We start from the raw sequence: 25,225 nt of genomic DNA on the forward strand, positions 1-25,225 counted from the left end.
CTCTCTCCTCTGTCTCTCTCTCTCTCTCTCTCTCTCTCTCTCTCTCTCTCTCTCTCTCTCTCTCTCTGTCTCTGTCTCTGTCTCTGTCTCTGTCTCTCTCTCTCTCTCTCTCTCTCTCTCTCTCTCTCTCTCTCTCTCTCTCTCTCTCTCTCTCTCTCTCTCTCTCTCTCTCTCTCTCTCTCTCTCAATATTTTTGCCCGGGTTGACTAGTTGACCCTCGTCGGTCCGTCTTCACCACCATCGACCCTTCAACTTCCATCGCCAGCTGCACGACGTCCTTCCCGTCGTGTCACGGATCCACGGATCTACCCACCACCACCACCACCACCACCACCACCACCACCCCCGGGGTCGCAGCGCACCTGCCCGCGCGCGCGCCGCGCCGATGCGCCCCGCGCTCCCATTGGCTGGAGATGACGGCATGCGTTATTTTTAAACGGGTGACATCACCGTGGGCCCCGCCGCGCCGGCGGCTTCGATTCGGCGCAGCTTTGTTATTCGCCGCGCACAGCTCGCTCCAGCCCGGCTTGGGTTACCGCTAAAAAGGACGCGGGGCCCACGGCTCGCCTGACACATCGCCACGACGACTTTCTCCATATCCTGCGACCGGGAGCGACATCTGTTTCCCCGCAGCGCAAACCTGGCCCGTGCTGGTGCTGCTGGTGCTGCTGCTGGTCTCGGTGTTGCTGCCCTCCAAGGTGAGCGAACGCATTAGGTATGGGACGCCATGGTGTGCATTGGTGGCGATGTGGAAGGGGACAATCCGTGCTTTTCCGAATGGTTGTGGGCTGGAGGTTGAGAGGGTTATTGCATCGGTCGACCCTCCGCATCGCCCTTAGTGACGCTCTGGACGCCTCGGCTGGTCAGCAGCAAATCGCTGTATAAAAGGCAAGCAAGCAGGTATCTCGTGAGGGGGGGCCGGGGGGGCTCAGCCTGCAGCATTGGCTCTTTTCCCCACGTCGTGTCTCCCCTCCCTCCTCGTTCCCCCTTTTCTGAGCTATCTTTACCCCACTGAGAGGACGGGGCTGGAATGGGGTGCTTTCTGGACGGTCGCGCATCGTGTTTCCCGCCGATTCCAATGGAACTCCACGCGGTGCTGATTAATCTGATTTGTTCGATGATTCAGGCACCAAGCCATGTTTAATGATCCCTGGGACATGAGAGTTGGACCAAAGGGAAGGAGGGTCGTTGGAGTATGAGATTGGTGGGTAAATGACTACAAAAGGGGGGGGGGCACAACCAAGAAGACCCCCTCTGTCCCCTCAAAAAAGGCAGCAATTCTTCCGTGTTGTCGCTTAATATAAACATCCCAGATCGAGGTATGTAAACGAATCGGTCGTTTGAGAGTGGCAGAGGTGGTCCACGCATGAGAACAGATCATCGGATGATATGAACTTACCTCATGGAGTGACCATCGTACTTTGGTATTCCTGGTGCAAAGTACCCATTCCCTCCCCACCCCAACCCCTCTCCCCCATCCCAAGAGAGAGGGGGATCTGAGAGTGAGGATTCCGTGCAAGAATAGATGTTGATATGACCCCCCCCCCAATCCCACTCGTGTTCCATAACCGCAGGACCAGGAAGCTTGCGATGCCACGGAGACCGCTGGCCATGATACTCGTGGGTACCCGACGCTAACCTCCCGACTGAGCGACATGCCTGGGTGGATGTGCGGGGCGTTGTGAGGTGAAGGTGACGGCGCCATGGCAGGGACCAAGGTGCAGAGCATGGAGATGCGGGTGCTGGCCACCGCGCTGCAGGGGGCTTCGGGAGGCCTGTTGCTCATTGACAGCCGACCCTTCGTGGACTTCGCGAGCTCGCACATTGTGGGAGCAGTGAATGTGGGCAGCTCCAAGTTGGTGAAGAGGCGGCTGCAGCAGGAACGTGTGAGCGTGAGGGAGCTGATCCGCAACGCGTCCAAGGTGTGAGAAGTGAACCGGGTCATGCTAAAAATGTGGGGAAAAGGGTTTACTCCGTGTATGACCAGTAAGTATCTGTGCTCATAATTACCAAAATTCACTTTGGTATCCACATCAGAACATGAAATATTTCATCTGCTTCTAGTTGTTTACATTTGATATCCTTCACCATATATCCTGAGCCATGCACTCGCCTTGGAGCCCTCTCTCTCTCGTCTGAGTTCGATTCCCGACCCTGCTTTTTAAACCTATAGATTGATTCTTTGGAAACGCGGTGTTGCATCACAATCGTCCCTCAGATGGGATGAACATTAGGCTGGGTGCCTTGTCCGCTAGTGCTAGTTGGTGGACGTAAAAAAGATCTCGCGGTGTCTTTCGCGAACAGTAAGGTGAGTTATCGCCGGCATCCTGATGCAAATTACAAATTCCCTCCGTCAAACCTCAGGCCTGGCTAGGCAGTGTGTGAAAGACTGGGAGGAGAAAAAGCTTTCCCTGGTGATTCCACAAGAAGGTGGGGATAGTTCGGTCTGCTGCTGCTGCTGCTGCTGCTGTTGGTTGCAGTAGTCGGCATAGTAGTAGCCGTTGTCTTATGTGCGATGTGCTTGTAAGTTCATCATCATTCACTCAGATATAACAGTGACCATTTTGCCCCAATATACTCGTGCAAAGTCGTTGCTGTAATTCCAGCGAAGAACTATCAGTGTGTATTCGAGAGTACAAGAAAATAAAATGGTTGTTAAAGTCAACTGCATTAAAAGATCACCAAGCGCTGACCCTTCGGGCCTTGCCCTTCATCATCCTTTTTGCTCCGACGAAGGGCAAGGCCCGAAACGTCCGAAGCGTCAGCAGCGCTTTGTAATCTTTCACAGCGGATAACTTTAACCGCCTTATCCTCAAATTATCAATAGTTTTGTGAGATTGCATAATGGATGCAAGTGGTTTTTAAGGATGCCAGTTCGGATTACAATTGCTGAGGAACTAGTGTTGAAAGATTGTTTTACAAACATTCTGTGCCGATAGTAAACGGATGACCAACACATATAGGAATGGTTTAAACACGTGCATATGATGAAACCCAAGATCAACGTGGATGTAAGGTATCGGCTACTCATATCCCTGTCGCTGGAAGGAGGTTAAAGAGCGACGCGTCCAAATGCAAGGAGCAGCAAGGAATGCTCAATACATATAAGAATTGCGTTTCGAGGAATGATGGCAGCGAAATAGATGAGCCCAGGTAATGTGCCACCATCGTTATTCTAAAACCAGCATATAGATGTTATGGTTACACAGTTACACTTCTCATCATCGAGCATGACCACACGCTGCAGGAATTCCAAATATTATGAGTGGCATCCACGATCGAAATGGAATGAAAAACAAGCAAAATGCTGTCGACTCTTCAGGTATTTTCAAAATTTCTGGTAATCGGGGAAATGATTAGTAGTCTTGTCTGATTGAATGACAGTAATATGATGAAACTCAGGGCACCCACATCGTCCACTGCGAGGTATCAAATGTGAACGGGTGTGAGTGGATAGAAAGTGGATTCTGCTGATTCGACGTACCCCATCGATATTATGGGTCCTTCCACCATGCACATCATGTTTAGAGGTCACTCGTTGGATCGGCCTTGCATTTACATAATGCAGTACGTCACACTGACAGCTGTATCATTTATCTAGCTGCTGTATATTCATTACGTACGCAAATTTGACAGACTTTTTGAGCTCTCCTGCGTGCTCTCCGTTCTTTTTAAATCGCCGTCCTTGCCTCTTCCCTTTCTTCCCCTTACAGCGATCTTTTCTCATATTTATTTACCTTCTCTCACAATCCCTTAACATCTTTTCCTCTTCCCTGTCATCCTATCTTCCCTTCCTTTTGTCATTTTATTTTATTTTATCCGTTTAGCAATCCTTGCCTCCAAGTGTGTGCATCATGAATACGCGGACCCTTTTCCCCGATTATCGTGATTCCATTAGCTCGTGCAGCGTGATGTTACTATCGGTATGGAAAAAATAAAAATCCAAAAAAATGTCCATTGGATTTGGGGGTTTGTAGCTATTTGGTTAGGGTGAGGGCTGCACTGATGAAATATATTCAACGTAAAGTTAATCAGTACCACAATTGATGTCACTCTCTACTAACCAATAAATTAGTAAAAAGGCATTTTGCGGTAAATATTACCATTTGATTTCCATTTCCTTTTATGTAACCTGTCAGGAACTAGGTTGTACGGATATGTAAAGGTATAAATGCACTTACTTGTCTTGTTATACGGTCAATCATGGCAATGGGAGAGGGGGCGTGCGGTCGTGGAAGGGAGAATGTCGCATCACTGTGCGGTTGGATCAAAGACAGAGACAGCCAAGCAACATTGCTGAGGGTAAAGTTGATGAACCACCCTTGTACGATATGGAAATAACCGATGTACAATAAGGATTCGCTGGGTGTAAAAGCCGACATCCATTTCACTGCAACACTTGGCAAGCATGTGGCACATCAAAGTGCTTGGAGAGCTATCTACATCGTCATTGTCTTGGTAATGTAAAATGTAAAACTCTATTAAAAAAAAAAGTAAGTGTTGCCAACCACTTGTGATTGATCAGACCCTCTGCAACCCTGTTGTAACTATAATCAAGTGGTAATTCCACTTGCAATCAGTTTTTGCAATGTTCCCAATTATGGAGGCAAGGAACTACAAGAAGGGCTAATTATGCAAATATATAAACTTTAAATTTATTTAAAACCATCTGATGTAACTAAAACCATCTGATGTCTTCAGGGAACACACACACACACACACACACACACACACACACACACACACACACACACACACACACACACACACACACACACAATTTTATAATCCAACAACTGAAAGTTACCCTATAGAGTAAGTTTCAAGGTTACAAATAATTATTGATACCTGTATGGAAATTAAACAAAAGCATTAAAACTATTGCCTGAAACACATGAACAAAACAGAAATGGGAAAGGAGAGTGATGTTTCAGCCTCAGCTTCTCACATTGATTATAAAGTTTCCAAGTCTGTTATTTGGCATGAGGTTTCTGGCCAGAACAAAGGGAGATGATGCTTACTGTGTGGTTGAACTGGAATAAAGGTTCTGTAGCACTGAGCAGACGCAATGTTTTGGCTTCCAACCGGACTTGCTAAGTTGAATGACTTTGCAGAGGATGAGCAACAGGTTGCAACGAGCCGTGGCTCCACCCCAGCAGCTCACGTCACCGGGAACCCCAAGAGGCAGGAACGACAATCTCTCTTCTTCAAACTCTGCCTCTTGGCTCCGAGAAACAAATTGTACGATTTCTGTGACATCTCTAGCTCCTCATCGATGTCTCACAACACCTTGATGTTCACTCTGGGTCCCTCAAGCCTCTTTCCAGCTGCCTTGACTCATTCTCTGAGCTTACAAACACTTATCACAAATTTCTGCAGAATCTGAACGGAGTGGGCTTCCTTGGCGATTGCCAATGGGGTAGCTCCAATTCTCTATCCACATTCACAGTCATCTTCGAGCTGAGCTGCATCATTCTGTACCACATCTAGTTTGCGTTTTATGCCCACCCATTCCAGTTCAACCACAGAGTAAACATCATCCACCAATATAATACTCCAATTCATAATCCTTTGACAAGGTAAATTTTCAATACCCTCAATTGGTTTGAGGGTAAAATATATGCAAGACAACACAGACAAGACACAGACAAAACATACATACACTCTGGGTAATTCCACCGTAACGGACGTAACATTCAGACAGAACTTATTGGCAGTTCTCAAAAATATTTCAGGAAGAACAAGGTTGTCGTACCAAATGTATAAGTTTATTTTGTGCAGTGAACACAAAGGTGCCAGGAAATGGTAATTATATGAGATTAAGAATTTTTGCCTGAGTGCTACGGTATGATGAATCTTTGTAACGGACGTAACCGTCAAAATACCCCCTTCAGCATGATGATCGTTTTGCTCACAAATTTCTGTGCAGTGTTCAACGACAGAAGACTAAATCTGGTATAGCAGCTTGGTATAGGTACGTCATTGTATTCCCAGTATTTATTTGAGGAATTAATGATACCGAGTAGGCAGTACGATGGCAAATGTAATGTAACGGACGTAACAACTGAGCGTAACAGACGTAACATCTCTGGACGTTTATTAATAAACGTCCGGAGATGCTACCACAATGTATACAGACACTGCTTGATGAATGACTGGCCAAAACAGGGGTGGAGACACATTTCAACTTGAATAAAAACCAGTTAAACCACTTTTTCAATTCATGATCTGTCATATGGTATATAAGGTTTAATGAAAAATGTACTTTCAAAAAATAGCCACCAGGTAACTTTTCCCATGGAATTACCCCTATATCAAACAAATATAAATTCCTCATTGTACACCTAAAATAATACAGCACATTCCCCATGATGTTTTTTTTTTCTGCTAACAAAGGTAATCAAACGTTCTATCATCTCTCCATAATGCACTCATTCTCGCACGCAATCCTGCAGGGATTGAAGTTTATATTTGACTCTTTTGTAAACTATCTTTTTTACATTTTGAGGAGTCTGTGATTCCATTGGTTGCTCAACAAGAACAGGAACATCAGGCTATTGTAGGAGACCAGGCCCTAAACACCAGCTATTTGCTGTGCACAACAAATCTAATCTAGGACTGCATCCTTACCTCCTCACACACCCTCCCCCCCTCCAAGTCCCATCTCCACAACCCCCAAGTAACTGCATAGCCTATCACAGTGTCAAACTTGTGGAGTTCCTTGGGACCCAGGCACTCTCGATATATATCGCATCATTAATTTGTTGCAGTTACCTGGCCTGGGCCCTGCAAACAATTAACAAACTTGGAGAAGATACCCTCACATCTTTGCAAATTACTACCCCAAAGTAAGTCTTCCAGGTTAAATTGTTCCCTAGCGTGTACATGATATTGAGTTTTCATGCTAACTGCAGTCCAATTTATATTCTCCATTGCAAATTTGTGGGCCTGCCCCAGCCCCCCTCTGCAGCTCTGACAGGTACATAGTTAATGCATTTATTCTGCGACTTTAGTGGTCTCCTACACAACTTTCTCAGGTGTTCTTAAATCTCAACCGAATACTAATGATTCTGGGATGCAACTCGCTGTGTCATTCACCGCTTAACGTGCCAGCGTTAAGAAAGGCAGATTTTTCTTCTCGCTGTAGTCACCCTAGTTCTTAAGAAAAAGAAAACTGGTTGGTCAATGTTCACATGAAATGCTACACAATGCCATCAGACTGAGGGTGGTATGGATTGGTAAGGGTCTTGTTTTTTCCAACTCCATCACACACGATTTAGATTCAACAAAAACGTAGGATTCAAAATTGTTACCCTGGGCCAAATGCAATGCTAATGGAGCCTCAAGACGTACAAATAACCTAATCAACCAGGGCCTCATGCTTCAGCAGTCACCTTCTAATCTGGAAAGGTATTAGTTTTGAGCTTCATGAAATTATCATTGGCCAACAAAATGTACCTGTTACTCTGTGGAGTTTCAGGGAATGGACCAACAATCCACAACTCTCCATGGGTGCTCCCACATTTTACGGATGCAGTAATGCATTTTACTTCCCCATTGTGCCTTTTCGAGCAACACAATAATTGTGGTTATGGCACCAAAGTGCCATGTCGTTCTGATAACCAAGCTAATACAATGCTTTCTTAACCTTTTGCGGGTTTTGATGAGTTCAGCAAGATATCCTCAAGATTCCTCATTCTTAATAGAGCACCAGAACCTCTTTTTTTAATTACGATTAGGAACCATCAATAACTAAGTATCAATGTTTCTCACAAACTTTGCCCAGCACAATGCAACAGTACCTCTAAATTCCAAACTGGCCCATTATGCCCAATGTGCTTTCAGTGGTAGTGAAACTTGTGAGAAATTTGGCCTCTCTCCCAATTCTTTCCAGGGAATTTATCATTACCAAATTGGATTTGTTGTGCTGGGCTTTCCTGGTCTCTTCAAACACCTCCCTCGAGTCACAATTGCTGAATGTCACAATTTTTTTTCTCTTTGAGCTAGTCTCTACCTGTCCCAATCTAACCCAATATGGCTCGATTCCCAGTGCTCCTCACCCTTTCCTCCTGCTGCTTACGGTGTATTACTTGCACTGTCCCTACAGGCAGGGTTTGTGCAGCAGCACATCCACATTGGCAGACAAATGCCTTGGTTGATGCATCACCTTGAAATGGTATTTCTGAAATCTTTGCAGCCAGCAAACCACTTGGCCCTCAGCTAACTTGAACTTCACCAACCATTACAGGGAGGCATGGTCCATTCTTACCTCAAACTCATACTCAAAAACATATGTGTATAAGTGGCTATCCTATGGTTTTTACTTTTACCACTGTCAGCAATTCCTTTCTGCGAACATGGCCATTCCATTCACACTTTCTGTTAATTAGTAATGCTAATATAGAGAGAGGAGAGAGAGGGGAGAGAGAGGGGAGAGAAGGAAGAGAGAGGGGAAAGAGGAGAGAGAGAGAGAGGAGCGAGAGAGAAGTAGGAGGATAGGGAGGGGGATATATATATATATATATATCATAAATAGTCTAATGCGAGTTATGGGAGGCAGAGCAGTGTGAGTTGTGGTTTCTGAGTTGCAATGCCAGCAGCCATGGACCATTTGATGATGGCTCCATTCCTGCATTGCATTACAGGTTCCCCCCCTGTTGTTCCAAGCAATATACTTTGCATCTCTGATGGAAAGTCTGTCAGGCATGATCTGATCGTGGTCAAAATGTCTTGAACACAAATGTGATCGTTTGCAAATTATCAGTTTCTCTGCTATTCCATCTGTGCTTTTCTGCCCACGTCTGAGCAATCTCTTCCAGCGATGCAGTACAAAATTGAATGTCGGGAAAATTTCACCCAAATGACCACGCCACACTCGCCATGAACGGACATTTCCCCACTTTTGTTGGGGAAAATGTGAAGTGCATAAAGCAGATGCACGTGAAAACACCATTTTGAGAATTTCCCTGAAGATCCTATGAAGTTAAACAACTTAACACTAGAACAGCACTCGGTAGAGTACATATCTCTGCCAGGCTGAACAGTTGACATTTTGTATCCCACTGATAGGCTGGATCTGCATCTGGACCTGACCCAAAAATATAATCAGCTTGTTCTTGTCACCTGCCAAACTCATCCATCAAGTTTTGTTATAACCTGTTGCCAACTTTTTGAAATATCATGCTTTACAGTGAACCGTCAAACATGATGGGGGTAACTTTCCTGGAAAATGTCATGATAGTTAGAACTGCGATACGAAAAACCAAGGGCAAATGAGAAAAGGGGGGATCGGTTCCTGCGCTTCGAGGACATTGTAACGGCCCACCCTTGAGTTGTTAATGGCCACAAAATAATCATGTGATGTCATGGCTTGTTGAGTATTCCTTGGTCTCGCTAATGGTGGAGGTACAGAAGCAGCAAGTTCTTGCGAGCAGAAACCAAAGTAATATCTGTAGAAAAGAGAATGAGAGTCTACTATGCAGCGTAATTTGAGCAGGTCGAGTTTTGAGGTCACATTGGTAGAGTTAACAAGTCAAATAACTTTGGGTTCAATGCTGTCCAGTAAGTATGTGGAGCTGGCACCTCCCCAGATGTGAGAGCAGTACTCCATACAAGGATGAATCAATTATTTATATAGTTGGAGCAACTGTTCAGAGGAGAAGAATCTTCGACATCTGAACAGGACTCCTCATTTCTTTGAGGCAGACTTAGCTATTTGAGTAATGTGTGGATTCTCAGATAAATTTGAAGTTAGAGTGATACCTAGTAGGTTTATTGCATCACATGGTGTAATTGGTGAGCTTTCAAAGGAGATTGGAGAGGGGGGGGGGGGAGAGAGAGAGAGAGAGAGAGAGAGAGAGAGAGAGAGAGAGAGAGAGAGAGAGAGAGAGAGAGAGAGAGAGAGAGAGAGAGAGAGAGAGAGAGAGAGAGAGAGAGAGAGAGAGAGAGAGAGAGAGAGAGAGAGAGAGAGAGAGAGAGAGAGAGACACAGAGAGAGAGAGAGAGAGAGAGAGAGAGAGAGAGAGAGAGAGAGAGAGAGAGAGAGAGAGAGAGAGAGAGAGAGAGAGAGAGAGAGAGAGAGAGAGAGAGAGAGAGAGAGAGAGAGAGAGAGAGAGAGAGAGAGAGAGAGAGAGAGAGAGAGAGAGAGACACAGAGAGAGAGAGAGAGAGAGAGAGAGAGAGAGAGAGAGAGAGAGAGAGAGAGAGAGAGAGAGAGAGAGAGAGAGAGAGAGAGAGAGAGAGAGAGAGAGAGAGAGAGAGAGAGAGAGAGAGAGAGAGAGAGAGAGAGAGAGAGAGAGAGAGAGAGAGACACAGAGAGAGAGAGAGAGAGAGAGAGAGAGAGACACAGAGAGAGAGAGAGAGAGAGAGAGAGAGAGAGAGAGAGAGAGAGAGAGAGAGAGAGAGAGAGAGAGAGAGAGAGAGAGAGAGAGAGAGAGAGAGAGAGAGAGAGAGAGAGAGAGAGAGAGAGAGAGAGAGAGAGAGAGAGAGAGAGAGAGAGAGAGAGAGAGAGAGAGAGAGAGAGAGAGAGAGAGAGAGAGAGAGAGAGAGAGAGAAAAAAAAAAAAAAAAATATGAATTGAGTTTTTCAAGCATTAAACTTAACTTGATTACATTTGCCCCACTGGGAGATCTTGTCCAAATCTGAATTTAAAAGAGGTGCCTGTGATGAAACAAGATGTAGATCGAGTGAGGGAAGACGGGGCAGATGGGAAAGACATGGAGGAATGTAATGTTGAGTCGTCAGCATCCGAGTGCATTTGGTTGTTTGTGGATGAAAGAAGGTCATTGGTAAAAAGAAGGAAGAGTGTTGGAGACAGAATGTAACCCTGAGGTACACCACTGTTGAAAGGGAAGGGGGGAGATGTTGAACCATCAACAATAACGGAGATAGAGCGGTCGGATAGGAAGCTCAATATCAAAGAGCAGAGTGAAGGAGGAAAGCCGAAAGAGGGAAGCTTGGATATCAGACCCCAATGCCAAACTCTGTCAAAGGCTTTTGATATATCAAGGCCGACAACAAAGGATTCAACCAAAGTCTCTCAAATAAGAGGCCCAGACATTCATAATGTAAGAAAGGATATAACCTTTAGATCTTGCCTTGTGAAAGCCATAATGGTGGTCAGATACAAGACTGTGAGATTCAAGATGCTTGAGAAAATGGGAATTGAGAAGACATTCAAAGATTGTTGGAAACAGTAGAAGTCAGAGCAATAGGACGGTAGTTAGAAGTGTTTGAATGATCACCCTTCTTTAAAATAGGCTTATGAAGGCATGTCTCCAGGTAAGAGGAAAAGTTTGGGTTTTTACTGTGTTTTTCGTAGCATCATGGTCTGCCATGGTTGAACTGGAGCCATCAGCCCCAGGTGCCTTGTGGAAACAGTAAATATGCAGTGGTTTCACCAGTATCACCAGTCCACTCAAAGGCACTTTTTTTCTGTTTGGCCCTCAATCCAAACATTAAGCACTTTTTCCATACTTTCAATCTGAGGATCACGGGACTGGAATAAGACTTTTGCGCTTTGCTGGTGGGAACACTAGGCACGGATATTTCACTCACGTATCCTGCACAGTCGATTCATTGATCCCACAATGGCGACCCGCAGATGCTGCACTTTCACCTCTTGCCAACCTACCTAACAACTCGATTTTTTTTGCACAATGTCATAACCTTTCTCTGGTTTTGGCACAATTAATTTTGTCCATCGTTTTATGCTTGGGTGCCATTATAACTGTTGTGTGACTACTGGATCTTGGAGATCTAGCATTACAGGATCTCCTAATGTCATTTCCTGTTTGATGACGATTCATTATTAAACTTGGCTTCATCCTGTATGCTGGTCTGAGTACTATAATTAACAGTGCACCAGAAACAACAAAAGGCTCATAATGGGAGGTAATCTTGCATGGGGATGAAAACAATGACTCTTCTCAGCTCAAAAATCTCAATTGGCTGAAATTAAATCCCGTGATAACTAAATCAGAGCATTATAGGTTGCCTGTGATTGGTCGAAACGTGCGATATTAGAAGCCGTGATATTTGAGGGTTTATTGTTTATCATTTTCCACCCCATCTCTCAATGGTGAAGAATCACTTTAAGAATTAAAGAATTGGTGGATCCGGATCTTCACTAATATTCAATCCATCCGTCCTTGTCATACACCCAACCCGTCCACCAAGTTTTGGCTGAATCCGTTTGTAACATTTTGAGATATCATGTTCAGAGACAGACAAACCATTTTTGAGATATGATGTTAAATATAATGTTTGGCCGTATCACTCAATGGCGAAGAATCACTTTAAAAATTCTCGGATCCATACCTGGATCCGGATCTTCAAAAAATTCAAATCTTTATGTCCTTGTCCCAACCCCAACATGTCCACCAAATTTCGGCTGAATCCGTCCATAACTTTTTGAGATATCGTGGTCACACATATACAAACAAACAAACAGGAGTGAAAATAAAATCTCAGTAAATCTGTAAAGAACAAATTGGAATCAGTGAATGCTTTTGAGGAAATGTTGAAGTCTGCCTCCTAAATGCTCCTGAAGACTTGCAAGGCCAGAATTATTGGCAGTCAAAGGATATGATACATTTTAGAAGGCATTGCGCTCTCTGTTAGTTCAGCAATCTCGTCAGATGTTTAGGGGTGTCCACATGATATTGCACTTTCTGACCCCTGACTAAATGGCAAAAGGCCACCCCCCCCTTTCCCTTCCCGTTATGGCATCCCAGTGGATATCCCTATTATGGGTGCTATTGATGGTGGCAATGACAGTCAAGTTCACCTCTCCATAGACACATAGAAAAAGAAAGAGAGAAGAAAAGAGAAGCTGTGGACCCAGCTGAAAAGAATAATCCAGCTGTGACATCCAAAGTGTCATCAATCTAAAGCAATTCTTCATTCCTTCAAGGTGAATAGGAGTCCTTCAAGGTGATGTCCTTCAGCTTGTGATAACTAAATTTACACAAAAACAAATTCGCCATTCCTTTTTTTAAACCTGTACCACTGGAGATGCCTTGATTCACTTGAAGGGCTGTTACCCTGCTGCTCACATCTTCTCTCACTACTGCATTACCTGCTTTTTTTTTGCCAAGCAACAGGAAGCTCCTTGGTAGTTGTTTAATGGCTAGGTGTGCCATTTTCTGTGCAAGCAGTGTACCTCACCAAATTGGTTCGTCCAAGATCATCTGTCTTCTGCACAAAAAGTCTCTGTTTTTCCATAATAATTCATGCAACAAAGAATACGGTTCTTCTGCAGCCCCTTGTAACTACACAAATCCAATTCCACCAGATGTCTGGGCCCAATTTTGTCATCTTGTGTCCAGTCTGTGATTGTCACATCCCTCACATGCCAGCACTTCCATTCCAGAAGATCAGTTAGCCAAATAGATGCTAACCTTTTACGACTCTTACTGGTACGCTCGTACCCCTGCATTTCAACAGTGTTCATGCCGAGCTAACCCTAACCCTAACAACAACACACCATCTACAGTGGACAATGGTAATTTCTAAACAAAACCCAAATGAGCCCCATGTGTCATTATCACTGTTTCAGTATTTTGAGGGACAATAACTGATACGGGTGCCACAATGTTAACAATAATTTCCTCTTCTGCATGTTGACCATTAAAAGGCACTTCCTCTGCACCAATTTGCAAGCAAGGAGCCCCAAGAATGACTGGTTATGCAAGAGATAAGCTTGAAATTTATTACATACAATTTAAATTCACCATGCAAATGGATGACTCCTCAATAGTCAACATATTTTAAAATCCAACAAATGAAAGAGATTCTGCATGGTTCCAAGACTATAAATAATTATAATGTACAGGGAATTTCAACAAAGCATTAAAGCTTCAGACTTAAACACATGGACAATTCCAAAAGGGGAAGGAGAGCGATAGTGGGCCACAGCTGATATATTTGTGCAAAGTTTTCCCAAGTCTGTTTTGGATAGAAAGAAGGGAGATGATCAGGGGAAGAACAAAGTTCAATATTGCAGTTCTGTAGCACTGAACAGAAGCAATATTTTTGCTTTCAGCCAAACTTGCTCTCACAGCTGCAGGGATGTTTGCCCAGGTTGAGCAAACAGGCTGTACACAGTCATGGCTCAGATTCCAACAGCTCATGGACCACCAGGATCCCCAAAAGGTAGAAAAGGCTCTTGGACCACATATCTGGCTCCTCGCAATGCCTTCTCGCCTCACGACATGCACACGGGTTCCTCTCTCTCTCTCTCTCTCTCTCTCTCTCTCTCTCTCTCTCTCTCTCTCTCTCTCTCTCTCTCTCTCTCTCTCTCTCTCTCTCTCTCTCTCTCTCTCTCTCTCTCTCTCTCTGTCTCTCTGTCTCTGTCTCTCTGTCTCTCTCTCTCTCTCTCTCTCTCTCTCTCTCTCTCTCTCTCTCTCTCTCTCTCTCTCTCTCTCTCTCTCTCTCTCTCTCTCTCTCTCTCTCTCCCCTCTCTCTCTCTCTCTCTCTCTCTCTCTCTCTCTCTCTCTCTCTCTCTCTCTCTCTCTCTCTCTCTCTCTCCTCTCTCTCTCCCCTCTCTCTCCTCTCTCTCTCTCTCTCTCTCCTCTCTCTCTCCTCTCTCTCTCCCCTCTCTCTCTCTCTCTCTCTCCCCTCTCTCTCCTCTCTCTCTCTCTCTCTCTCTCTCTCTCTCTCTCTCTCTCTCTCTCTCTCTCTCTCTCTCTCTCTCTCTCTCTCTCTCTCTCTCTCTCTCTCTCTCTCTCTCTCTCTCTCTCTCTCTGTCTCTCTGTCTCTGTCTCTGTCTCTCTGTCTCTCTGTCTCTCTCTCTCTCTCTCTCTCTCTCTCTCTCTCTCTCTCTCTCTCTCTCTCTCTCTCTCTCTCTCTCTCTCTCTCTCTCTCTCTCTCTCTCTCTCTCTCTCTCTCTCTCTCTCTCTCATCTCTCCTCTGCCTCACATCTCATCTCCTCTCCCTTGTCTGTGGTCTCCCTCGTCTGTGGTCTCCCTCATCTCTGCTCTCCCTCGTCCTTCTTCCCCCCTCATCTCTCCTCTCTTCTGTGCTAAAACACGTCTTTAATGGTCAAATCTACTTCATGTCTTCTTCCATCCACAAAAATAATCCAAAGACAGATAAAGACAAGAATAATACTTTTAAAAAATAGATAAACCATTTTAATATGAATAAACATTCCTACTTTCTACACATAACAATTATACAGCACATTCTCCACAATGCTGCACTCCATGGCTCATAGTAGAAGAAATTGAAGACAAAGAAAGAAAAGAGACCTGCAGAAACAACCATCATATGTATGTATTTGAGTGGTTGGTTGTATGAACGTTTCTGTATATGTATTATGGTCTGCTATTCAAAACACAGGTTACTACAGTTCTTCATTCTTATAATAACAGCCAAACTTGTTTTGCTGCATGTCATTCCTGTTGGTAATCGCAGACTCTCCCTGGCCTTCAGCATAACCGTGGCAATTAGATTCACCATCACGACACAAAAATAACAACTTTCCCATCGGTCACCATTACTGAGATGGAGGTTATGCAAGAGTGATAGATTTTATGTGAGTTAGAACCTCTGGAACTAACCAAATAGAGTTTTACAGTGGGGAACAACATTGCGTCCTTCACTTGGGTTTTGTATAACTGCTATTATGATTCTTGCTAGAATCACATTGCTCTTGCCTTACTTGTTTGGGATACGACTTGCAGGTGAACATGGTTGATTTAGAGTGAGAAATTCATTCCGAGGCTGAATATCTTATTTTAAGGGAACAGTGAACTTTTTTGCATTCTCTGTTATTTTGTTGGTAAATAGATTTTAATCAAATAGGTTTCATTGCGTGTCAAATGTCCTCCTCCATAAAAGGAAAAATGTGTATTGCATTCTGTGTCAAGAAATGATCTAATTGGAGTCTAAAATGTATTTCAGGTAAAACATTCATTCAATGTTCCTGTCTCTGATGCATTTACATGTCTTGTCCATAACGTACATCACACCAGATCAAGCAAAATAATTTATCTTTTCTCTTTTCTCAGTCAATTGATTTGATAGTAATCAGATCAGATTATGTGGGTGCTGCCGAAGCAGTTTCTTGACTCGGGTCACAATCCTGGTATTTCAAATCATTATCGATACTATTACAGAGGTGTGTGTGTGTGTGTGTGTGTGTGTGTGTGTGTGTGTGTGTGTGTGTGTGTGTGTGTGTGTGTGTGTGTGTGTGTGTGTGTGTGTGTGTGTGTGTCTCCGTCAGTCACTATTTTTCTCAGAGATGGCCAAATGACTCTTCATCAAACTCGGTAATGATTTATAGTACCAAGCCTTTGTAGCTTTGTGAAAGGAAATACTACATGATCCTTGACCCCATTCCTTAATGGGTTTAGTGAAGCATTTAAGCCCCCCCCCCCCAAATATTTTAAAAAGCAAAATTTGATTTCCTTAAAATTCCAACAGGATTAGACAAGGACCGGGCAACGCCGGGTACCCCTGCTTGTCTTCTTCCACAAAGAAAGTTTAAACAACCTGACAATATGCATTGCAGTGGTGAAATCTGAGTGAGAATAATTCGAAATTTAAAAAAATGTTTCATTTCATTCATTTTAAGTCGAGGTTCAAACCAATGCATCCAACACTGAGCTTTGCAGTGAAGCAGAAGTGATTTTTTTTTTATCTCACCATATATAAGCAGCATGGATGGTTGATGAAGGTGGTGTTAGCTGACTTCCAAGCAGATGAAAGATGACCTCAAGCAAATTATCGAGTGAATAGAGCAGAATGTTTGTGGAAGGACAAAATGTCTTTTCATTGAATCCATCAGCAAAGTGATGGGTACTTTTGCTAGTCATTTATTAATGTAAGAGTGGGTTCAAAAGATGGATCTGAAAGAAAGCCATTGCTAACATACCTCCACGTTGTAGTGGATACTTCTTCATGTGAGCAACTACCCAATGCATTGAAAGCTGCACATAAGCAACATGTATGTGATCGAAATCTGCACCAAGTTTCAGCTCTTTGGCTCAGTCCCTTCTCCATCAAATATTTTTGAGCTGTGGGGACATCGTGCAAAGGACGAGCTAGCTTATTGCCGATTCAGCATTTGGTTAACAGCATTTACTCTGTCTTGTTCCGTCCCATGTCCTTACTGTTTTTGTAATGTGAGGATGTTTAATGTTTCGACAAAATAATCAGTGATTTGGCCACATGAGCGACGAATCAGAGCACTTAATGCAAAATTTAGACGTTGTTTCTAATTCTAAAATCGTTTTGTATCAAAGCATGAAACTTGCGAAAATCAATGTATCAGTAAACCAATTATTTTACTTAATATCCAACACAAAATATTCCCTAACTTCCCAGTTCCTGAAATACTTCTGCCTGTGACATTTCAACATTTATTTCATGAAAGTTGCCAGCAACGCCTGAATATGGTTGGAATCCACAGAAGATAGACTGTATTAGCAGATAACACAACCTTGAAGTTCTGGAGCGTTGATGTAACATATGATATGCTGAAATGGCACCAAATAGTAATGTTTATTTTTATCTGGTATCAATAAAAGAATGGCATATGATCTCCTCATTAACATGACTAATATATAATTATTTTATTTTTCTAATTAAACCACGATGAATTTACCATTCCTTACCATAAATGCAACCTATGGATTCATCAGAATCAGCTGCGGATGCATCAACAACTAACCAGACTAATTTCTCTCTCCACCCAGTGAAATGGTGAATGGTTGTCAAACAGGTTTTAAAAGAATGACGCAATGTCTTATGAGGTCATCACTGAGGACTAAATTTACTTCCAAAAATCAAATGCAATGCATCACTTACATGTAAAATGAAGTTTTTTTGGTAAAAACAACAACAATTATTTCACATATTTTATGGAAAAGCCGCTGTCCTTTTGAATCCATGCCACAGGTCAGAAAACACAGGCAATTGTATCATTTTAACCTACCCCACCCCTTCTCATCCCCCACAAGGTGCTTTTCTTTATCATAAACAATACAACGATGCTGTGAATAAATGTCACTTTTTTCTCCTAAAATTGTGCATCAAATCTCAATCTACTTGGGTCATTTAATAAACAATACAGTAACCTTGTGCAACATAATGGAAATTTGAAAGCAGCTTCCATGCTGGCTGACAAAATTAGTGATTTGAGTGATTTGAATCATTGGTTATATTAAAAAAAATATATGTTCGGAATCAAAATGAATTACTTATACATATATGTATCGACTCCTCCCATCTTTATTATTTATATATTGATATATTGACTGCTTTTGACATTTGCACATGGTACATGCTTGGGAGCCTCATTGGTATGCATTGCTGTCTGCACTGTTGCTGATGACTCGCCAATAAGCGATAAAACTGCTCCGCTCCGGCAGCTGAGGGGGTGTGTAGCATTGGGATTCTCATGTGTGTATGATTTTTTTTTTAATGTCTTTAAAGCTGTGGAGGAACTCTGGGAAGGGTTTGAAACAGAAAAGGGGTTACCTTGGAAGGCTTTCTTGGTTGCTTTGTGCAGCTTCTTTGGCTGGAAGAGCATGGGAGGAGTCTATTTATTTATATAATCCCAGCCACCTGGGTGTAATTGATTAGGTCAGAGCTGATTGGTTATTCCCTCCATCCACAGGTGAGAGATGTGGGTGGGTCTTTTCTTATCAGATATATATATATATATATATATATATATATATATATATATATATATATATATATATATATATATATATATATATATCCAGTCATCTCCCGTTTATTGTGGGGGTTACGTTCCAACCCCCCCCCCCCACCCCCCTGCGAGAAGAGAAAATCCGCGATGAATGGATGCCTCCCAAAAAAAATTGACTCGTCTGGTCTGGTCGGCTTGGCAATGATCGGGTTCGAGGTGCCGGAGATCGACTCGTCTGGTCTGGTCTTGTCGGCTTGGCAATGATCGGGCTCGAGGTGCCGGAGATCGACTCGTCTGGTCTGGTCGTCTTGGCAGTGATCGGGTTTGAGGTGCCGGAGATGGACTTGTCTGGTCTGGTCGGTTTGGCTGTGCTCGTCCAACCACGGCAAACCTTTTTCCTTCCCGAAGCATATATCGAGCACCTTAACCTTCTCCTGGAGCATCAGGACCTTCCTCTGGCGCTTCGGTTCCTTGCCAGAAGCCTTAGAAGGTGCAGGGCATTTGGACGGCATCATAGGGCTTGGAGAAAAAAACGTAGAAAATATTCGAAGTTCACAAGTGAAACTTTGTCTCGTGCGTTGTGTGACTGGTCGAGCGCCACGCGTTATAATTTATTGCTTAAATAATTTATCTTTTATATATTATTACCGCGATGTACCGGGGGAATCCACAGAAAAAATTAGTTAGGTTCCAAGGGAAAACCAGCGATGAACCGGGGGCGCGATAGGTGAACCACGATATAGCGGAGGATTACTGTATATATATATATATATATATATATATATATATATATATATATATATATATATATATATATATATATATATATATATAATTATATACATATATATGTATATTCAACCAAAGAAGAACATTGATTCTATGACATGGCACTGATGTCATGTACTATGAAACTGAACTAAGAAACGTCTGTATGGTACTCAAGCCTTTGCAGACTGAGATTAAAGCCTATGGTCACTAATTGCCGAAAGCAGAGATGTCGGTCTAGATTTTGCCCTTGTAGTGGGCTCATCAGGACAACATACTGCTGATTGTTTATTCGTTACCATATTAGGTTCATTAATATAACTGAATGGAACCCCCCAACTTGACGAGGCAGCAGGACACAAATTGAGTCCCATCACAGTGCTTGCTGCATGACCTGCCAGCAACAAATGTCGCCTGCCACACGAGCACGTTGTACCACTGCATACAAAGGGGGAGGAGCATACACTGAATACAAAATGCTAACAAAAGGATAGTTTTTTTAATTAAAGACTTCAAATATAAATCGTGAATATTTTGGTTGCAATGAAAACGTACCTGGTTCAGTTTTCAATACGTTGTTTTAGTTTTTAAAATGTACATAAACTCAGAGGTGATGTTCAGTGTACAAAAATGTACATGTACATTTCATATAACTTTAAAGTGTACGTATACATAACGTCTTTAAAGTGTACATGTACACAATAAATATCTCTCGGTCATGACCCCAGTGGCTTCCCGACCATAATTACAGTTGCAGGCATTTTACGACCAAGCAGATTATTTATTTCACATAATATGTGACTTACATTTCCATCACTTTGTTTATAAGCCTTGAAAAGTCGCGTTAAAACCACAGAGGGCTATGGGAACCCTCAGGCTATGCAGAGCGAAAAAGTTAGTGGCGCTTTCTGTGTGGCTGGATGGAGGGAAAGGCATGGCCTGGCTAATAGGTGGTGCTTGTGATGCTGCGGGAGAGAGGGGCAGGCGTGGCCTGTAGAATGGGTGGCGCTTATGACCCACAGATACGAACTCAGATGCACCTCCTGACTTCTACTGAGCATCTCCGCAGATTATGTCTCATAAGGTAAAACCACATAATCCGCACATAACAACCGTCCATCTGCCACCCAGACGATTGTTCCTGCTAATGCAAACAATTCAATTTGGACAAATTCCTTTCACAATAATGAAATGCAAATGAACCGATAACATTTAATTTTCTACTTTGATGCTAGGGCCAATTAGCATGACAGCTCAGAGGCAGCGTATACACCTTTTGAGCTGTGTAGTCCGGGTTCAATTTCTGGGCCGACTATAAACTGATATCCCTGTGCTTTGCTATCAGGAGTGTGCCATCACTTTGGAGCGATGTTGTGCCCAATGTACAAAATATAAATTTGTTTTGTCAATGTCAGTCATTGACATTTTAAGTTGGACCACAAACTTGCCAATCACTCCATGTACCGCTAAGCTCCTTGTTGAGCCTTTGTCATCACATCGGAAAATAGAAATGGTTTGTGTGACCTTTCCTTCCAACCATTATTTTGAAAACCTCTACCAAGATGTAAGTCGGATATGCATGTGTACTTCCATTTGATAAATGGACCATCAGGCCACTATGGCCTCATATTGCAATCAGACTGTCCTGTTTTCGTAAGATTTTTGAGACCAGCAGTTTCACATTCCACTTTTGCAACTTTTCATTGAAATCTGTTTGCAGTATGAACAAATAGGAAACGTGTGTCCATGCCATAAAATGACAAATATCTGACCCTATATCCAACAGTCAAAGGTTTGTTTTTTTGCGCCATTAGATTCGGTTTATGTTCGCATGAAGGTCTGGTCAATTGTGGAGCGAATTGGGAAACCAGGATATTCCATTGCAGGCATTATTGCAATGAGAATGTGTGAGACACTGTCTGCTCTTGCTTCAATGCTTTATCATTCTTCAATTCCTGTCTGTCAGCATTTGCTTTTATTGACAATAAATATCTTACACTACTACTATTACTTCTTCAATGGCCCAGCTTATGCGGCTGGCAGTAGGAGGAGTTTGATCTTCCATGAACCATGGGGTCAGGGCTGATGTTCAACTGCAACTGATTTGGGCAGGACATTGTAATTGGTTCAGGTTGTCGGCGAAACTCGTCTAGTCTTCGTGAAAGACACCTGGATTTTTAACGTCCAGACAGCTAATACTATAAGATGGGAAACCCAGATTAACATCCATGCAGAGGATGGCACACTTTGTGATGCAACACCCTGTCTGTGGAGCACCAATCGGACAGTTTATAGTTAAGTTGAAAATTGAACCCAGACAAGACAGCTCTCACCTCTTTACTGTTGGACGAATAAAGGGGTCACAGTACGTTTTGAGAAAAGTAAGCCATTGTGGGATGTGCTGTCAAAATTCTAAAAGTTTACCCTTACCAAAGCGATTCCTGCATTGGCAGAATAGTTTTGTTTCAATAATGCGAAGCAGAATAATTTGGAATAAAATTCCAGTTATATGTGTTCTTTATTTTACCAAATGGATTACGCTTTGATTGTGTACCTCATTATTAGAGCAGCTGCACAAATTATAACAGGATTTCTCAAATGTCAGTAGTGTCCTGGAGTGAGGATAGGTTGCTGAGGGCGAATGAGGTGGTGAAGGCAGAGGTATAGTTTGATGGAATTTGCTCACTGACTGAGCTTGTGATCCAACAGCAGAGGTTCTCACCCTGGCATGCACGACTTGCATTGTCAACACATCTACAAGGAGAACCTGTGATAAAGAATTCTTGCATAGGGCAGCTGTGATTGTTTCCTATCGCCTGTAAATGACGAATTACCTCTGCCACCAAAGGTGGACGGAGGTTATATTTTCACCGCTGTCTGTCTGTCTGTTTGTCTGTGAGCAGGATATCTCAAAAAGTTGTCGACTGCTTCAGACAAAACTTTGTGGACAGGTTGGGTGTGTGACAAGGAACAAGCGATTTAATTTTGGTGAAGATCTGGGTCCAGGTGTGGATCCAATAATTTTTTAAGTGATTCTTCACCATTGAGAGGACTAAACCGATATATAGCACGATATCTCAAAACGTTTTGGACAGATTCGGACGAAATTTGGTGGACAGGTTGGGTGTGTGACAAGGACAAATTGATTCAGTCTTGGTAAAGATCCAAATCCGGATCTGGATCCGAGAATTTTTAAAATCAACAAGTGATTCTTCACCATTGAGAGTCGGGGCCAAAAACGATACATGGCATGATGTTGCATAAAGTTGTGGATGAGTTATGACAAAACTATGTGGATGAGTTGGTGAGGTGACAAGAACAAGCCGATTCAAATTTTGTTCAGGTCCGGATCGTGATCTGGCCTATTCGTAGGATACAAAACGTAAACCGTTCAGCCTAGCAGAGGAAAGCAATCTACCGAGTGCCATTCCAGTTGCATAGGTGTTGCTGTGTCACCATTGCAAGGACACTATTTTTGTACATATTTATTACCTCGTCCTTTTTTATATTAAATTGCAATTGCCCTTCTTTTTAGTTTAAATACATGTTAATTTTTTACATGCAATTGTTTGCATCATATTTATTACCAGATGTGCTTGGAACCTGCTTTGGCTGCAGTTTGGAGGCAAAGAAGAGGGTATCTTTGGAGCTGCTTGGGAAACCCTGCACTCCACAGTACTCAAGGGGCAGATTGAAAAGCATCTTTTCCTCTGTGCTGTAATTTTTTTTTCTTGGTGCCCTCTCTGCTATTCCTGGAGACTTCGTGTGTCATGCCATGTGTTCAAAAGGCATCACTTTAACTGTCAGGCACATCGGGCCAACAGTGGGTCTCTCCTTAAGCCACCCTTGTAGAAAATATGTTCTGCTTCAGGCCATGGATGATGAATTAAAGTCATCCTTTGACCTTATCAATATGCAGTTGCGCAGTACTGGAGTATTATCTGGATCATGATTCTTCTGCCCTTTGAAGTCATATGATGTAAGGTTATGGTGTAGAACATTCTAATAAGGGATCTGGAATGAATAAATTCCTTACATAAACAAGTGCATTTGTAACTTTTAAACTTCAGGAGCACATTGGCAAGCTCACTTTTTTCATGCACAAGTAATGATAATTGTGCACAGCCATTCTTCCACACTGAAAACTCAGGTGATATCACTTGTTTATTATTGTGGAATGCTTGTATTGTATCAACCATTAGTATCTTTGATATTCAATAACATTATTTATCGTCGTTTCACTCAGTCACATGAAGGATTATTTGTTTGTTTGTTTTCACTTTTCTCTTGTGCTCATCTCATATGATTGGGTTTGATTTATATTATTTTTTTTTAATAATAAACCTTATTCAAGTAATGCTCGTGAAGCAAAAAAATGTTTTCACAAATTAATTGCATGAAATTGCACTTTTGTTTATACAAGGTATGTCAAAAGTCTGGAAATATAGGAAAGTTTGTTTGTTTGTTTGTTTGTTTGTTTTGTTTGTTTTTTCCTATCCTTCCTATGTTTCCATTTCTGGACTTTTGACTCACTTTGTAGTGTACTCGCAGTGGTACCCAGTGTTGCCTGGTGATGTTCTCATCCTGTTGGCATTTTAAAGAAATCCAATTTTGCTTTTTTATATTTTATGTGGGGGCCTAAACACTTCCCTACACCCAGTAAGGAATATTGTCTGGGATCATTTAATATTACCTTTCACATCGCTACAAAGACTTAAGGCACGGTAGAGCGATTTCAAAAATTAATAAATAAATAAAATCTGACTTAAAAAAAAAACTTTCAGAAAATGATTTTGCCTTAAACATTCCCCGGCACACAGTGATGAACCTCTGAAAGCTTGACGAAGATCTGTTTGGCCATCTCTGAGAAAAATGGTGATACACAGACAAACATCTCTCTTATAGTATAGATAGACAAACAAATATAACCATTGCTTCGCTGACGGGAAGATTAAGGGGAGGAGAAAGGGAGGATGTAGGGGAGGGAGAGAGAAGATGGAAGGGGGGGTGGGGAGAAAGAGGAAGGAGAGGGGAGAGAGGTGGCAGGGGAGGTTAGAGAGAGGAGAGAGATCAGAGGGGAGGTTAAAGAGAGGGGGGAGGGGGAGAGACAAGAGGGAGGGGAGAGAGAGGAGAGAGGGGGATAGAGGTGGGAGGGGAGGTTAAAGAGAGGAGCGAGGGAGAGAGGAGGGGGGTAAGGAGGGGTGGGGAGTGAGGAAGGGGGAGATAAGAAGGGGAAAAGAGTGAGGAAATGTGCCTGGGAGGGGAGAGTGATGCCTCATCAAACGGCTACACACTCCGGGAGGGGGTGGGAGTGAGGAGGATTGGGGAGAGAGGAGTGGGTAAGTGGGGAAGGGGAGTGCATTTGGGAGGAGGTAAGCATGAGGGGAGGTGGTTTTAAGGCCCGGTCACACCTTGACGTTTTAGCCAGCGATGGCAACGTATTAAAATGTATGTAAAACGCTGGCTTACGTTGAACTTTTGATGATTTTTTTTTTTAAGATTCGGACGTATTCATAACGAGTTGGTCGTATGCATAACATATTAGTAATGGACACAGAACGTTTCGTTGTGTTATAGATAACTTATCCCAACGAATGCTGAACCTGTTGTCGGCCTACACAACCAATGCCCAACGATAGTCTAACTTAGGCATAGCGCGTTGCACGCATCGCCGACGATGTCGTGACGTAGCCTATTAAAAGGCTGACGCACAACGATTCGAATCATAACTGCCGTAGAAATGGAAGTGACAACATCGCAGTCACACCTTGGCGATCTTGCCAGCATATGCCGAC

At 42.9% G+C, this 25,225-nt stretch overlaps 1 protein-coding gene across 2 annotated transcripts in view; it reads left to right on the forward strand.

The window, feature by feature from the left end:
• Positions 1-444: 444 nt before the first annotated feature.
• Positions 445-25,225, forward strand: part of LOC147034873 (dual specificity protein phosphatase 8-like) — a 100,893-nt gene continuing 76,112 nt past the window's right edge. Inside the window, exons 1-2 of one of the 2 annotated variants that reach the window (XM_085890428.1) lie at positions 445-698; positions 1,575-1,922. In XM_085890428.1, the coding sequence (XP_085746554.1) occupies positions 1,704-1,922 (219 nt within the window). In that variant the 5' untranslated portion in view covers positions 445-698; positions 1,575-1,703. Of the gene's footprint in view, positions 699-958; positions 1,205-1,574; positions 1,923-25,225 lie in introns of those variants that run through there. The other variant, XM_085890433.1, reaches the window with a different exon arrangement.

This window comes from Eptatretus burgeri, chromosome 1 (genome assembly GCF_056783735.1).
Source record: "Eptatretus burgeri isolate ZD-2024b chromosome 1, Ebu_testis_v1, whole genome shotgun sequence".
Lineage (NCBI taxonomy): Eukaryota > Metazoa > Chordata > Myxini > Myxiniformes > Myxinidae > Eptatretus > Eptatretus burgeri.